General features: G+C 35.5%; 1 protein-coding gene across 2 annotated transcripts in view; it reads left to right on the top strand.

Annotated features, from left to right (window-relative positions):
* Positions 1 to 17,666, top strand: part of LOC137388958 (vacuole membrane protein 1-like) — a 71,978-nt gene that overhangs the window by 40,128 nt on the left and 14,184 nt on the right. For both annotated transcript variants that reach the window (XM_068075470.1, XM_068075469.1), the window contains exons 6-9: positions 911 to 990; positions 1,269 to 1,356; positions 4,686 to 4,841; positions 10,891 to 10,971. In XM_068075470.1, coding sequence (XP_067931571.1) covers positions 911 to 990; positions 1,269 to 1,356; positions 4,686 to 4,841; positions 10,891 to 10,971 — 405 coding nt within the window. The remainder of the gene's footprint in view (positions 1 to 910; positions 991 to 1,268; positions 1,357 to 4,685; positions 4,842 to 10,890; positions 10,972 to 17,666) is intronic.

Genomic DNA, 17,666 nt, shown 5'->3' with positions numbered 1-17,666 from the left:
GATATTACTAGTAATACTAATAAATATGGTCTATATTAGTATCACTGATATTACTAGTAATACTAATAAATATGGTTTATATCAGTATCACTGATATTACTAGTAATACTAATAAATATGGTCTATGTTAGTTCCACTGATATTACTAGTAATACTAATAAGTATTGTCTATATTAGTACCACTGATATTACTAGTAATACTAATAAATATGTTCTATATTAGTATCACTGATATTACTAGTAATACTAAGCAATATAGTCTATATTAGTACCACTGATATTACTAGTAATACTAAGCAATATAGTCTATATTAGTACCACTGATATTACTAGTAATACTAAGCAATATGGTCTATATTAGTATCACTGATATTACTAGTAATACTAATAAATATGGTCTATATTAGTATCACTGATATTACTAGTAATACTAATAAATATGGTCTATATTAGTATCACTGATATTACTAGTAATACTAATAAATATGGTCTATATTAGTACCACTGATATTACTAGTAATACTAAGCAATATGGTTTATATTAGTATCACTGATATTACTAGTAATACTAATAAATATGGTCTATATTAGTATCACTGATATTACTAGTAATACTAATAAATATGGTCTATATTAGTATCACTGATATTACTAGTAATACTAATAAATATGGTCTATATTAGTACCACTGATATTACTAGTAATACTAATAAATATGGTCTATATTAGTATCACTGATATTACTAGTAATACTAATAAATATGGTCTATATTAGTATCACTGATATTGCTAGTAATACTAATAAATATGGTCTATATTAGTATCACTGATATTGCTAGTAATACTAATAAAATTGCTATTACTAATATTATTCATTTACCTCAGCAAGTTTGCATCATTCTTGTTGCAGGGTCCTTTTATTGCCCAGGTAACCTTAGCAGCATATGAATGCAATTCACTGAACTTTCCAGAGCCACCCTATCCGTCCGAGTAAGTTTACTTTTGTTGGCCATTTTGCAGTGTTTAGGACATCCTTATTCATAAATCTTTGGTATCTGCGAGACAACATGTGCTATCACTCCTTTACTAAGTGCAGTTTTTCAAACTGGGTAAAAGTTGTGAATTTTTAGATGGGTGAAGTTGTATGAAGTGTGTATGGTTTATGGCTTGTATGAGTATGTATATGCGTAACAAGTATGTGATACGTAGGTGTATGTCTACGTGTATGTCCAAGTGTATGCTATATGTCTTTGTCTACCTTTTTGCAGAATTGAATGTCCCTCTGTACCAGTAGAGGCAACTCCAATTACTCTCTGGTCTATCATGGGTAAAGTACGTTTGGAGGCCATGATGTGGGTGGGTCACTTATCATTTATTCTGTGCTCTTTTTTAAGCTCATAGATAAATATACCATAATATCTCTATTTGAACGCCATGTTTTTTTAAACTCCACCTCTAATAGAACACCACTATAGGATAAAAGTTGAAAAATACAGCACCACCCTTCAATTGAACGTCACCACCACTATTCGACCACCACTTTGACAACATTCTTTTATCTTTACCAACCCATACTAGAAAGTGATCAGTAGGAAATGTCCGCAAAATTGTACTAATAATGCCTTGGCTACGTTAGCAACAATTAATTATTTTGTAGTTGCTGTATTGGTTGCCATAATTTAGTGAGAGTCTTCCTGAGGACATCGATTGTCACAATCATCAGAACACTCTGATTCCAAGTCCTTAAGGTCAAAATCCAATCCACTGTTTTCATGGTTTTGTGGTTTATTTTACCAGAAGGCTTTGAAGAATTTTGATGAACGATGAAAATGCTCTTCAGCAACACCACATGGCGTGGTAGCAGCCATAGTTTTGCTGCACCAAAGATCGTTTTCCAACTCCAAAGCTTTTCATTTTTTTCTTTAAAACTTTGAAAGCAACACCATCGAAATAGGTAACAACTGTATCCTGCTAATATTTTTTACTCAACGTAGTTCCTTGCTCAACACAGTCTGATGCTTCAACGTGTATGAAAGGCAGTTTTGCAAGAAGGCTGAGGTCAACAGCATTAATGTCGCTCCGCCCGAAGCACAGCTCAAAATATAGGACACTAGCATTGCTTCATCTATAAAAAAGGTTAAATTTATCCTAAAATAATGACGAGCCAAAAAATACAGCGCCACCCTCTATTTGAATGTCACCTCTAAGAAAACGCTATTGCAAAGGAAGGGTTCAAAAATAAAGTGCCATGGCGTTTAAATTGTGTTTTATGGTAGTTGCTGTAGAGCCAAAAATTCTGCGCTGCTCATTTTCAAGTTATGGCGCTGTGCCAATTTCTAACAATTCTTCTATTTTGAATTTAGTAAAACTTACGAAATACTTCTTGAAGGCGAGTCATGTGAGCAACTGCTATTAATATAAACAAGTTGTGCCAGTATATGTAGTTATGTGAGCAACTGTTAGTTATATAAACAAGTTGTATCAGTATATGTAGTAGTGCTGGGCACGAGTACTTCTGGGCCAACGGGTTTAGACTCCGCCCCCTTCTGTTCGGGTTTTTCGAGTATTGGGTAGCTAGTAGTGCTAGGCTCGGGTATTTCTTTGCCTACGGGTTTTTCGGGTATCGGGTTTGTTAATATGAATTTTATGTTTAAATTTTCTAAACAGACATATCTTCAAATTTACAAAGCAATTATATTTCTTTTCAATTTATTTATCATTTTTCAGTTTTTATCGACTGACATTCGTACTCGCAGCGTTAACCGGTGGATTGTTAAACAGTCAAGATAGTCTGGGGCCACAGGATATTTTCGTGTCAACAGGTGGCAGGAGATAGGGTCTATGGTAGCTTAATACTTAAGCATGTTCTATGTTCCTCTCTGACTTTCTGTAGATGGTGCTCCAAATATCATTAAAAAAAACTTTATATTATCGGCTTTTTCCGTTAGTAAGGCTTGTTGCCTTAGTAAAACTTGGTTATAATGAATTATGTAATCCATAATAGCTAGATGTGGTAATCAATTTAAACAGAGTTATTAAATTTTCACTGCTACTACCAACGCTGGTGACAGTTTCTAACAAGGCGATAGCGGAAACAGACTAAGGACCTATGTGTTATCGGTGAAAGCGAGCATGCGCCGTATTAAAAAAGGCATAGATTTGTTTACGAAGTCGATTTGGCTAATTGCGCAAATAAACGTTGATTGATGTATTTCTACTCACGTTTTAATAACAAGTAATCACTGCTTGACTACAAGATCTCTGGTAGGTATGGTAAATAAGTTATGAGATGCTTTATTCTATCTATTAAATTAAAGACTTGTTATAACCCATTGTCGTGCCTCCTTAGCAAAAATGACACAGAAATGCCCTGTGGCCCCCAGACTAAGAGCGCAGGGCGCAATAGACCGAGTTTTTGTTTACAGTACCCGACGGATCTGTGTACCAAAACCCGAACTCGAAAGTCAAAACCTGAACCCGAAAGACCGGAAAACCCGAAATCTCTATTACCCGATACTCGAGAGAAGTTAAACCCCCGAGTTCAACGAGTATTACTACCCGTGCCCAGCACTAATATGTAGTTATGTGAGCAACTGTTAGTAATATGAACAAGTTGTAACAGTATATGTAGTTATGTAAGCAAGTGTTGGTAATATAAACAAGTTGTAACAGCATATGTAGTTATGTAAGCAAGTGTTAGTAATATAAACAAGTTATAACAGCATATGTAGTTATGTGAGCAACTGCTAGTAATATAAACAAGTTGTAACAGTATATGTAGTTATGTAAGCAACTGTTAGTAATATAAACAAGTTGTAACAGTATATGTAGTTATGTAAGCAAGTGTTAGTAATATAAACAAGTTATAACAGCATATGTAGTTATGTGAGCAACTGCTAGTAATATAAACAAGTTGTAACAGTATATGTAGTTATGTAAGCAACTGTTAGTAATATAAACAAGTTGTAACAGTATATGTAGTTATGTAAGCAACTGTTAGTAATATAAACAAGTTGTAACAGTATATGTAGTTATGTGAGCAACTGTTAGTAATATAAACAAGTTGTAACAGTATATGTAGTTATGTGAGCAACTGTTAGTAATATAAACAAGTTGTAACAGCATATGTAGTTATGTGAGCAACTGTTAGTAATATAAACAAGTTGTAACAGTATATGTAGTTATGTAAGCAACTGCTAGTAATATAAACAAGTTGTAACAGTATATGTAGTTATGTAAGCAACTGTTAGTAATATAAACAAGTTGTAACAGCATATGTAGTTATATGAGCAACTGCTAGTAATATAAACAAGTTGTAACAGTATATGTAGTTATGTGAGCAACTGTTAGTAATATAAACAAGTTGTAACAGTATATGTAGTTATATGAGCAACTGCTAGTAATATAAACAAGTTGTAACAGCATATGTAGTTATATGAGCAACTGCTAGTAATATAAACAAGTTGTAACAGTATATGTAGTTATGTAAGCAACTGCTAGTAATATAAACAAGTTGTAACAGTATATGTAGTTATGTAAGCAACTGCTAGTAATATAAACAAGTTGTAACAGCATATGTAGTTATATGAGCAACTGCTAGTAATATAAACAAGTTGTCACAGTATATGTACAGTTAGAATTGTGTACAACTCCAATGGTACAATTAGAATTATCTGATTGGGCAGGGAATGGGCACTGCCATAGGTGAACTCCCACCATACTTCATGGCGAGAGCTGCGAGATTGTCTGGTGTCGAAGAGGAAATAGATGATGATGATATAGAAGAAATACTTCACATAGAGGAGAAGGAGCGGAATGATCCTGCCTCTATAAAAGAAATGGTATAGATTTCACAGGCTTATTCAGATAGATTGGTCTATGGATTTCACAGGCTTATTCAGATGGAATGGTCTATGTATTTCACAGGCTTATTCAGATGGAATGGTCTATGAATTTCACAGGCTTATTCAGATGGAATGGTCTATAAATTTCACAGGCTTATTCAGATGGAATGGTCTATGTATTTCACAGGCTTATTCAGATGGATTGGTCTAAAAATTTCACAGGCTTATTCAGATGGAACGGTCTATGAATTTCACAGGCTTATTCAGATGGAATTGTCTATGAATTTCACAGGCTTATTCAGATAGGTTGGTCTATGAATTTCACAGGCTTATTCAGATGGAATGGTATATGTATTTTACAGGCTTATTCAGATGGATTGGTCTAAGAATTTCACAGGCTTATTCACATGGAACGGTCTATGAATTTTACAGGCTTATTCAGATGGACTCGTCTATGCATTTCACAATCTTATTCAGATAGAATGGTCTATGAATTTCACAGGCTTATTCAAATAGATTGGTCTATGGATTTCACAGGCTTATTCAGATGGAATGGTCTAAGAATTTTACAGACATACTCTGATAGAATGGTCTATGGATTTTACAGGCATATTCAGACGGAATGGTCCAAAATTTACAGAAAGGTGTCACCCTTTAGTTTTGTCTGCCAACCAGGAATTGAATCTGATTCCAATTGATAATTCTGAAGGCAGCAAAAGTATTAATATTTCAGTACAACGAATTGTACTCATTATGTTCTCATTAAATGGCATAATTTAGGAGTTATTTCTCAAGCTTAAGTCGACCGTTATTAAACGTTGAAACCCACATACACGTACTTACTACAGGTATGTGCCAGTGCAGTGGGTTCAGGTGTGACAAAAATATAATATAGTTTCCAGTTTTTTAAGATAAATTTTTTGTTTCTGTAAATCAATGGCAATTTCACCAAAACTTTTCGTGTATCGAGGCGTATTACGTGACTTCATAGCAGACTTACTTTACATTGCTATGAGCTCTACCATTGTTGAATATAAATACTGCAGATAGAACGATGCTGTCGGTTGGGACTCCAAAGTCTAGGGTTAGGCTTCGGTGACAGCGGAGCGCGGCAGCGCGTGGTTCGATCATGTATGGCATGTCTTAATGGCGCTTGCCTTTTTTTCTCTTGCCAGATTATGTAGCCAAATAAAAATGTAAGTTGGTTGTTTTTCAGACTTTCAGCTGTTGATACAAGATTTTTTTGCAGTGGCATTGATTTGTATGAGTACAAGTTCTGTTCTTTCAAAAGTTTTAGTATAAGAGTGACGCCGTTGCCAAAGACTGTCAGCTGGCCTAGATAATATTCAACATACTCTACTACCACCATAATGTTATTCTCTCCCTTTCAATTACTAGAATACATTTCACTTCTGTATTTGAATCTTATTCAACAAAAATACACTCACTTTTCAGGATTAGTAGTTTTAATATATATATTTAATACGGTCAAACATGGATAACTCGAACTTCACGGGACCGAGCGAAAGTGTTCGAATTATCAGAGCATTCAAGTTATCAGAGCACTGTCACAAGTCCATGTATTTACTTATTTATTAGTAGATACATGTACATATACAAACTATACATGTAATATAAATCAAAAGCACAAATGACTTGTTTCAAATTAAATGCTTCTAATGTAAAGTTTAAAACATTTTTATCAAAAAATATAGAGATTTTTCTATCACTTGAGATTGGTTTGTTGTTTAAGGTGGTGTTATTGCCAAGACGTTTTTTAGATTGACATTGGCAAAACTTGATCGTTGTTGAAATGCTCAAAAGAAAAGACATCTTTTTCTTTTGATCGTTTTACCCGCGATCAATTTTGCCGATTTTTCTTGAAGTTTATGCAAAGATTACCTCATTTTACCTTGCTTCCGAAGGGCGATCGCTAAGCGGATGTTTGGTATAAATCAAATTTCACCAAACTTTTAGAAAAGTCGTTGACAAAAATATTTTGCCGATGGTGGTAATAACGACGCTTATGAATTACGAAAAGTTGAGGTTTACCTCTATGGCTTGGAATAAAGTGATTTTCTAAAGCGATAACAACCGTTTCGGTAGCCGTTGGGCAAAAAAACAGTTCGAGTTAACAGTGTTTAGTTCGAGTTATCTATAGCAATTTATCATTACGTGGGAACGGACCAAAGAAACCGTTCGAATTAACCATGTGTTCGAGGTATCCGTGGGCGAGTTATCCATGTTTGACTGTATATAGTATACTATTATACTATATATTTAATATGCAGTGCTGTAGTTTTTATTCTATAGTCTTTATAGTATTTTATGTAGAAGTCAGAAATTAGCTACCTGATCAGTCGTTAAGTACTTCATTCCTCGTCTACTAATCAGCGTATTGGTAGTTAGTTGTATCTGTTGTTAAGTACTTTATACATAGTCTACTAATCAGCATACTGGTAGTTAGTTGTATCTGTTGTTAAGTACTTTATACATAGTCTACTAATCAGCATACTGGTAGTTAGTTGTATCTGTTGTCATGTACTTCATTCCTGGTCTACTAATCAGCATACTGGTAGTTAGTTGTATATGTTGTTAAGTACTTCATTCCTGGTCTACTAATCAGCATACTGGTAGTTAGTTGTATCTGTTGTTAAGTACTTTATACATAGTCTACTAATCAGCATACTGGTAGTTAGTTGTATCTGTTGTTAAGTACTTTATACATAGTCTACTAATCAGCATACAGGTAGTTAGTTGTATCTGTTGTTAAGTACTTTATACATAGTCTACTAATCAGCATACTGGTAGTTAGTTGTATCTGTTGTTAAGTACTTTATACATAGTCTACTAATCAGCATACAGGTAGTTAGTTGTATCTGTTGTTAAGTACTTCATTCCTGGTCTACTAATCAGCATACTGGTAGTTAGTTGTATCTGTTGTTAAGTACTTTATACATAGTCTACTAATCAGCATACAGGTAGTTAGTTGTATCTGTTGTTAAGTACTTTATACATAGTCTACTAATCAGCATACAGGTAGTTAGTTGTATCTGTTGTTAAGTACTTTATACATAGTCTACTAATCAGCATACAGGTAGTTAGTTGTATCTGTTGTTAAGTACTTTATACATAGTCTACTAATCAGCATACTGGTAGTTAGTTGTATCTGTTGTTAAGTACTTTATACATAGTCTACTAATCAGCATACTGGTAGTTAGTTGTATCTGTTGTTAAGTACTTTATACATAGTCTACTAATCAGCATACTGGTAGTTAGTTGTATATGTTGTCAAGTACTTCATTCCTGGTCTACTAATCAGCATACTGGTAGTTAGTTGTATCTGTTGTTAAGTACTTTATACATAGTGTACTAATCAGCATACAGGTAGTTAGTTGTATCTGTTGTTAAGTACTTTATACATAGTGTACTAATCAGCATACTGGTAGTTAGTTGTATCTGTTGTCAAGTACTTCATTCCTGGTCTACTAATCAGCATACAGGTAGTTAGTTGTATCTGTTGTTAAGTACTTTATACATAGTCTACTAATCAGCATACTGGTAGTTAGTTGTATCTGTTGTTAAGTACTTCATTCCTGGTCTACTAATCAGCATACAGGTAGTTAGTTGTATCTGTTGTTAAGTACTTTATACATAGTCTACTAATCAGCATACAGGTAGTTAGTTGTATCTGTTGTTAAGTACTTTATACATAGTCTACTAATCAGCATACAGGTAGTTAGTTGTATCTGTTGTCAAGTACTTCATTCCTGGTCTACTAATCAGCATACAGGTAGTTAGTTGTATCTTTTGTTAAGTACTTTATACATAGTCTACTAATCAGCATACAGGTAGTTAGTTGTATCTGTTGTTAAAGCACATAAATTACATAATTGTTTTATTGTATATTTCAATACATCAGAGTCTTGGCTTACGAATGAGCTATTGTTTGCCATGGCGAGACAGACATCGGTGTGCGCTTATAGGATTTCCCCAGAGCTCTACCGCGAAAAAGTTTACTTGCATAGTCTCGAAAATTGTGACGTCACAATTCTCATATTCGTTGTTGTGTGCTCTTACCGCTTATTTATCAACTACGAAAGTGATGATAATGACGCTAGTGGCAGGCAAAGGTAGGACAACTCTAGAGAACGAATGAAGATAACAAAGGAATCAGTGTCATTAGTTCTCCATGTACATATTATTTCTATAAGTACCTCCGACTCCAAGAACCGTACTATATTTTCCCGATGACTGAGACTAATTAATGTCAAGTGTTGCGTGATCTCGCGAAAGTGCGATTGACATTTAGTCCTAGGGCCACGCAACCGCAGGTCATAATTTAATCGATGTGATTTCGTTATCTTTATCAAGGACAGTAAATTTATTGAAGCATAATTAATAAACCCAGAACATGTGTTTGTATTGGTCGGGCGTTAGCACGACCGCGGGCATTGTTGATTATCTAGAATCTTAGTTTATTATTGGCGCTCTCCGGGTTTAACAGCACCGATTGTCACAGAAAAACGCAGCCTCAATGGCAGCGAAAGGGATCGACGACCTAAGGCTAAATGAGAATTATGACACCACATTTTGAGTACCTGAACTAAGTGTTTTTTTTGCAGGACGTACTTTTGACACCCCGTTTTTCATAGTTCTATTATTCTTTGTGTATTGAATATAGGCTCATTCGAAAGCCAAGACTCTGATGTATTGAAATATATAATAAAAAAATTATGTAATTTATGTGCTTAAAGTACTTCATTCCTAGTTTACTAATCAGCGTACTAGGAGTTAGTTGTATCTGTTTTTGGGTTACGATGATAGAATTACTGAGAAGAACTAGTCTATCCAAACGCTTAAACTTGCAATTGCAACTTACCACATAGGGTTCACATAGGGTAGATTTGTTTGAAGGTTGACTTGCAACAAAATTCACATTACAGTTCTTTGGTATTAAAAGATTCACCATGTCTTACTCTGTTGTGTTGTATGTGCAAAATATGTGGAAATGTCATTACAAGCTCTTGAAAGCTCAAAAACGAAAAGCCGCCGTAGATTGGAATCAGTTTATTTCTCTGACGCATTCATTACATTTGGTTATTGTTTCGTCACATGATGTTCTCACGTGAATTGAAAGGCCAATAAAAGGCTCAATGTTAAACTTCTCGCAGCACTAGTTTATGGCAAACACTTTGGGTTTTACCGAAGACCCCGTTTCAAATATAGATAATCGCTACTTTACAGTTTTGTTTCGGCTTGGTCTAATCGTTTAGTCGTAATCTGATCATGTGACCCATACTTAGTGATTAATTTGTGCAGCTTTTTTTGATTATCACAGGTGACCAACAGGGTCGTCATGTTTATCAGACAATGATATGTACTCCATCGAGCTAAGGTTAAAAATTAAAAGAATTTTTGCGGTAGGTTATAGGATATCAGTGCTGAAAGTGACAGCATTACAATGACGATAAACTAGACGCGTAAGAACAATAGACATATTTTTATTGAATGCGTCAAGTATATTTGTGAAAATATTTCGACGAATCAGGTGGCTTGAAAGTGTAAACAGAAGCCATCTCCTACAACTACGTCACATTTGAGCCGTTTTGAAAAGAGAATCCAAACTACAACGGTCTCGTTTAACTGTTCGTTTTTAGCTTTTAATAGCTTGTAATGACATGTCCACATATTTTGCACCTACAACACAGCCGAGTTGGTGAATCTTTTGATACCAAATAACTGTAATGTAATTTTGTTGCAAGTCAACCTTTAAAATATTTTTTTGTGTATTTAAAAAATGATGTATCGAACAACTTATTACGAACAGGTAATTAATACTGTTTTATTTTACAGTTTCTATTTAAATTCTTTGTTGACATATTACTCTGGAAAAGGTAATTTTATCATTTACTAGTATTTTCTCGATAAGCCATTGATAAGCCCTCACATACTGCTACGCCGAATGTTTTGCCTGTTTTCATAGTGCTGAGTGTGGAAGATTCTGTAGGCAGACATGGTAGACTTAGCTATTGTGTGTTTGCAGGGGGCAATGGAGAGGTGCAAGGTCTATGTCCATGCAATGGTACATCGAGTTGGATTCTTTGGTATTTTGGCATGCGCTTCAGTGAGTGTGTTCTCCTTCTTTCCATAAAATGTCAAGTGCTGATTGGTCAATTTCATTGCTAGATGGTGTGGCTAAAGCTGCTCACACATATCTAGCTGCGTATGCTTTTTGACAGTCATATTTGCTAGGGCTGGGATTATAGAAGAGTAAAAATGAAACTATGTTTTAGCTTTTTTAAATTATAACTACAAATATTCTCAACTCTGCAGTATTGACAATGTTGTAGAGCATTGTCAATACTGCAGTAAACAGTTGAGCAATGGAACAAGTAATCTAAAAGCAGTAAACAGTGTCTGTTTGAATTATTGTCTCTAACTAATGCAGTTGTGTAAAATAGTAAAATAGGACCTCTCCGGTGTGTACAGACTTTTAATGTTAGCTGAATGTGAATGCATCAGGCTATAAGTTCATCAGGATATGGTTTGAACATACTCGAGTTAAATTGATTGTTAAACCAAATCATTTAAATGTGACCAAATATTGTGTTTGTCAAGCCTGTGATACTAAAGAGTTAGGCATCTCTTAGTCATGGTTTCAAGGCTAAGGAAGTTTGAATTTTTATAGCACAGTCAAACCTCGACTTGTGACCACCGCTGCGCATGAGTCTTCAGCACATAAGGTTAGAGGAGATATTTGTCTAAACATAAAGTAATTCTCAACAAACTTTATTCAAAACATCTCCCAACAGTTTTGCAAGCGAGTTGTTAGAAATTAATGATGAAAGATATTAATAATATATAAATTAAATTAATTTAAATTACAGCTAGTATAAGTTGGAGTATGGTGCTGTGTAATTTTATCATTGTCCCTGCAACCAAACCTACCCATTGAGCCTACACTTCCAACCATGCCTTTCTAAGGTAAAGCAACAATAAAAAACTCTTTTCTACTGATTATTTCATGGATGCAGTAAGTTAAGTTCTTACAGTTAGTTTTCTATATCGCTTCATATAATGATTTATGATAATGCAATATGTCATTACTTGAAGAACTTATTGTTTTATAAGCTTGAGATTGAATAAAATAAAGTAGGGGGAATATTTATAAAAATATTTCCTCCGACGTATGACAGTTTTTACATAGAAAACAAATATAGTAGAGTCTGGAGTCTGACTCACTGATGTTGGTTTTCCGAAAAACAAATAATAATTTGTTTGAACAAGAGCAGATTATATATAAGCTAATAGGCAAATATGAATGACAAACTGCTACAAAATCATGCGTCATCACCAAAAACTAAAAAAGCGCATTGCCAATTTGTTTTAGCTGTTAGTAATGCAGATGATATGTTAACAATTTGTTAGTCAAATTATCTGATTGGTTGGAGTGGCAACCAGTCAGCAAGTGCATTTGCTTTTACTTTCAGTGAACCATAGAAAAACATTGCTTAGACATGAGTGTAGAGGGCTCGACTCCAAAATTTGCCGGTAATGATACTTCATTGGAGCTAATTGCATGTCAATACATTATAGAATCTCTTAAAACACCACAAACCGTTGCTTCTACACGTATATGAAAACTAGTTGTTGGTTTTACAAATTGCTAAAAACTTGTTGTTTTAGTCAATTGCCTTGAATAGACAAACTTCCAAAAGACTGTCACTAGCGCAAAAGATGTTTTCGGTGTAAATGATGTCACCAGCATTTACGTTGGTGACAGGTGTGAAGGTATTTAGGAGAACCGGCGGGGAGCACGAAAAAGCTGAAAAGTTTTAGTGACACCCTCTACACATCTGTTGTTATACTTATCATAGTAATGCTTATCATGCGCTGCTACATTCTTACACAAGATCCATAAGTTATAATATAGGTGTATGGAGATAGGTGTATGGAGATAGATCTATGGAGATAGGTGTATGGAGATAGGTGTATGGAGATAGGTGTATGGAGATAGGTGTATGGAGATAGGTGTATGGAGATAGGTGTATGGAGATAGGTGTATGGAGATAGGTATATGGAGATAGGTGTATGGAGATAGGTGTATGGAGATAGGTGTATGGAGATAGGTGTATGGAGATAGGTGTATGGAGATAGGTGTATGGAGATAGGTGTATGGAGATAGGTGTATGGAGATAGGTATATGGAGATAGGTGTATGGAGATAGGTGTATGGAGATAGGTGTATAGAGATAGGTGTATGGAGATAGGTGTATAGAGATAGGTGTATGGAGATAGGTGTATGGAGATAGGTGTATGGAGATAGGTGTATGGAGATAGGTGTATGGAGATAGGTGTATGGAAATAGGTGTATGGAGATAGGTGTATGGAGATAGGTGTATGGAGATAGGTGTATGGAGATAGGTGTATGGAGATAGGTGTATGGAGATAGGTGTATGGAGATAGGTGTATGGAGATAGGTGTATGGAGATAGGTGTATGGAAATAGGTGTATGGAGATAGGTGTATGGAGATAGGTGTATGGAGATAGGTGTATAGAGATAGGTGTATGGAGATAGGTGTATGGAGATAGGTGTATGGAAATAGGTGTATGGAGATAGGTGTATGGAGATAGGTGTATGGAGATAGGTGTATGGAGATAGGTGTATGGAAATAGGTATATGGAGATAGGTGTATGGAGATAGGTGTATGGAGATAGGTCTATGGAGATAGGTCTATGGAGATAGATCTATGGAAATAGGTGTATGGAGATAGGTATATGGAGATAGATCTATGGAGATAGGTGTATGGAGATAGGTGTATGGAAATAGGTGTATGGAGATAGGTGTATGGAGATAGGTGTATGGAGATAGGTGTATGGAGATAGGTGTATGGAAATAGGTATATGGAGATAGGTGTATGGAGATAGGTGTATGGAGATAGGTGTATGGAGATAGATCTATGGAGATAGGTGTATGGAGATAGGTGTATGGAGATAGGTCTATGGAGATAGGTCTATGGAGATAGATCTATGGAGATAGGTGTATGGAGATAGGTGTATGGAGATAGGTCTATGGAGATAGGTGTATGGAGATAGATGTATGGAGATAGGTGTATGGAGATAGGTGTATGGAGATAGGTGTATGGAGATAGGTGTATGGAAATAGGTGTATGGAGATAGGTGTATGGAGATAGGTGTATGGAGATAGGTGTATGGAGATAGGTGTATGGAGATAGGTGTATGGAGATAGGTGTATGGAGATAGGTGTATGGAGATAGGTGTATGGAGATAGGTGTATGGAGATAGGTGTATGGAGATAGGTGTATGGAAATAGGTATATGGAGATAGGTGTATGGAGATAGGTGTATGGAGATAGGTCTATGGAGATAGATCTATGGAAATAGGTGTATGGAGATAGGTATATGGAGATAGATCTATGGAGATAGGTGTATGGGGATAGGTGTATGGAGATGGGTGTATGGAGATAGATCTATGGAGATAGGTGTATGGAGATAGGTGTATGGAGATAGGTGTATGGAGATAGGTGTATGGAGATAGGTGTATGGAGATAGATGTATGGAGATAGGTGTATGGAGATAGGTGTATGGAGATAGGTGTATGGAGATAGGTGTATGGAGATAGGTGTATGGAGATAGGTGTATGGAGATAGGTGTATGGAAATAGGTGTATGGAGATAGGTATATGGAGATAGGTGTATGGAGATAGGTGTATGGAGATAGGTGTATGGAGATAGGTGTATGGAGATAGGTGTATGGAGATAGGTGTATGGAGATAGGTGTATGGAGATAGGTGTATGGAGATAGGTATATGGAGATAGGTGTATGGAGATAGGTGTATGGAGATAGGTGTATGGAGATAGGTCTATGGAGATAGGTCTATGGAGATAGATCTATGGAGATAGGTGCATGGAGATAGGTGTATGGAAATAGGTGTATGGAGATAGGTGTATGGAGATAGGTGTATGGAGATAGGTCTATGGAGATAGGTCTATGGAGATAGATCTATGGAGATAGGTGTATGGAGATAGGTGTATGGAGATAGGTGTATGGAGATGGGTGTATGGAGATAGGTGTATGGAGATAGGTGTATGGAGATAAGTGTATGGAGATAGGTCTATGGAGATAGGTCTATGGAGATAGATCTATGGAGATAGGTGTATGGAGATAGGTGTATGGAGATAGGTGTATGGAGATAGGTGTATGGAGATAGGTGTATGGAGATAGGTGTATGGAGATAGGTGTATGGAGATAGGTGTATGGAGATAGGTGTATGGAGATAGGTGTATGGAGATAGGTGTATGGAGATAGGTGTATAGAGATAGGTGTATGGAGATAGGTGTATGGAGATGGGTGTATGGAGATGGGTGTATGGAGATAGGTGTATGGAGATAGATCTATGGAGATAGGTGTATGGAGATAGGTGTATGGAGATAGGTGTATGGAGATACGTGTATGGAGATAGGTGTATGGATATAGGTGTATGGAGATAGGTGTATGGAGATAGGTGTATGGAGATAGGTGTGTGGAGATAGGTGTATGGAGATAGGTGTATGGAGATAGGTGTATAGAGATAGGTGTATAGAGATAGGTGTATGGAGATAGGTGTATGGAGATAGGTGTATGGAGATACGTGTATGGAGATAGGTGTATGGAGATAGGTGTATGGAGATGTACTTGAAAAACTTATTGTTTTATAAGTTTGAGATTGAATAAAATAAAGTAGAGGGAATATTTATAAAAATATTTCCTCCGATGTATGACAGTTTTTACATAGGAAACAAATATAGTATCTGATTAACTTTGAATATCAAGGTTCAGCCGTGCATGTTTTATCCAACGGGAGGCATGAGCCATGCGAAGCATCTCTTGTCGTATGTATATATATATACAGTGAAACTCGGATAACTCAAACTTGAAGAGACCGAGCAAAAGTGTTCGAATTATCAGAGCGTTCAAGTTATCAGAGCACTGTCACAAGTCCATGTATTTACTTATTTATTAGTAGATACATGTACATATACAAACTATAATATAAATCAAAAGCACAAATGACTTGTTTCAAATTTAATGCTTCTAATGTAAAGCTTAAAACGTTTTTATCAAAAAGTATAGAGATTTTTCTATCACTTGAGATTGGTTTGTTGTTTGAGGTGATGTTATTGCCAGGACGTTTTTTAGATTGACATTGGCAAAACTTGGTCGTTGCTGAAATGCTCAAAAGAAAAGACATCTTTTTCTTTTGAGCATTTTACCCGCGATCAATTTTGCCGATTTTTCTTGAAGTTTATGCAAAGATTACCTTACTTTACCTGGGATTCGTTAAGAGCAACACTCCGAGGCAGTTCAATTAAAAGTTTTACGAGGTTTTACGGTACATTGTATATCACTCCCGCTTTTTGAATGGATACTTATTGAATGTACACACGTATTCTGTGTTTAGGTCAAACGATGAATAGTTTTTTTGCTAACACAACGTATACGTTTAATTACTTACAACAATTTTTAAGACGTTTTAAACATTCAACATTCCGACGTTGATTCAACACGGAATCAACGTCGGAAAACTATTCATCATGGGCTAGCCGGGTCACGCACTCAAAGATTTTCGCCACGCAAATACAAAACAAAAACAACATGCTGTTTTTGTTTTGTATGTGCGTGGCGAAAATCCTTGCGTGCGTGACCCGGCTAGCCCATGCTATTCATCGTATAGCAGGATAAATCAAATTTTACCAAACCTTTAGAAAAGTCGTTGACAAAAATATTTTGCCGATGGAGGTAATAACGACGCTTATGAATTACGAAAAGTTGAGGTTTACCTCTATGGCTTGGAATAAAGTGATTTTCTAAAGCGATAGCAACCGTTTCGGTAGCCGTTGGGCAAAAAGCAGTTCATTATAACAGTGTTGAGTTCGAGTTATGTAGGGCCATTTATCATTGCGTGGGAACGGACCAAGCAAATCCATTCGAGTTAACCATGTGTTCGCTATATCCGAGGGCGAGTTATCCATGTTTCACTGTATATACTAGCTGTGCCACCCGGCGTTGCCCGGGTAATAAAAAAGTCTTTGGACGGAAAGTTTATTTGTACTTAACATATAACAACATTTACCATTCGAGCTTTCAAACTACATATCATGAGAGAAGTGTTTTGTGTAGTTGAAATAAATTAAGAGAGAAAATAAAAACAATATTAAAGGTTTTCAAACTTTGTCAAACAACTGTAACTCTCAAACTTCACAACTTGAAAGAAGTGTTTCGTTGAAATAAGTTAGGATGAAAAATAAAAATGTAACGGTTTTTAAATGTAAATTTGAAATCATTAGCAAGTAATGGCTAAGTATATTCTGTTTTGCTATGATTACAATGAAAAATTATTTGGTATACAATTATATGATTTTAGTTCGTTTCAGTGTTGGCATGCCAAATCGCATGCCAACACTGGCATGCGAAAATATCATAGGCTATTATAGATATACATAGAGTGGTATAGAAACCTATAGTAATTATCTAATGCAATCACCCCCTGGTAAACGTCATCAAAATCATCATCATTAAAAATAGTAACAAAACAATATATGTTAACCTTAGTAACCATAGATACTTACAATGACTTTGGTGCATTTTGTGGTTGTGATCTGCAAGATAGTATAACATTACAATGTACTATGGGGCAAGTTCTTACCTTCAAGACAGATGTGTAACATAAATGCTGAATTTAACTCGAATGAATTTAGCTTACTAAACACATACACTAAAGCACATAAATTACATAATTTTTTATTGTATATTTCAATACA

The sequence above is a fragment of the Watersipora subatra genome, chromosome 2 (genome assembly GCF_963576615.1).
Source record: "Watersipora subatra chromosome 2, tzWatSuba1.1, whole genome shotgun sequence".
NCBI classification, from domain to species: domain Eukaryota; kingdom Metazoa; phylum Bryozoa; class Gymnolaemata; order Cheilostomatida; family Watersiporidae; genus Watersipora; species Watersipora subatra.
Note: the sequence above shows the minus strand (reverse complement) of the source record. Positions and strands in the feature narration are given on the sequence as shown.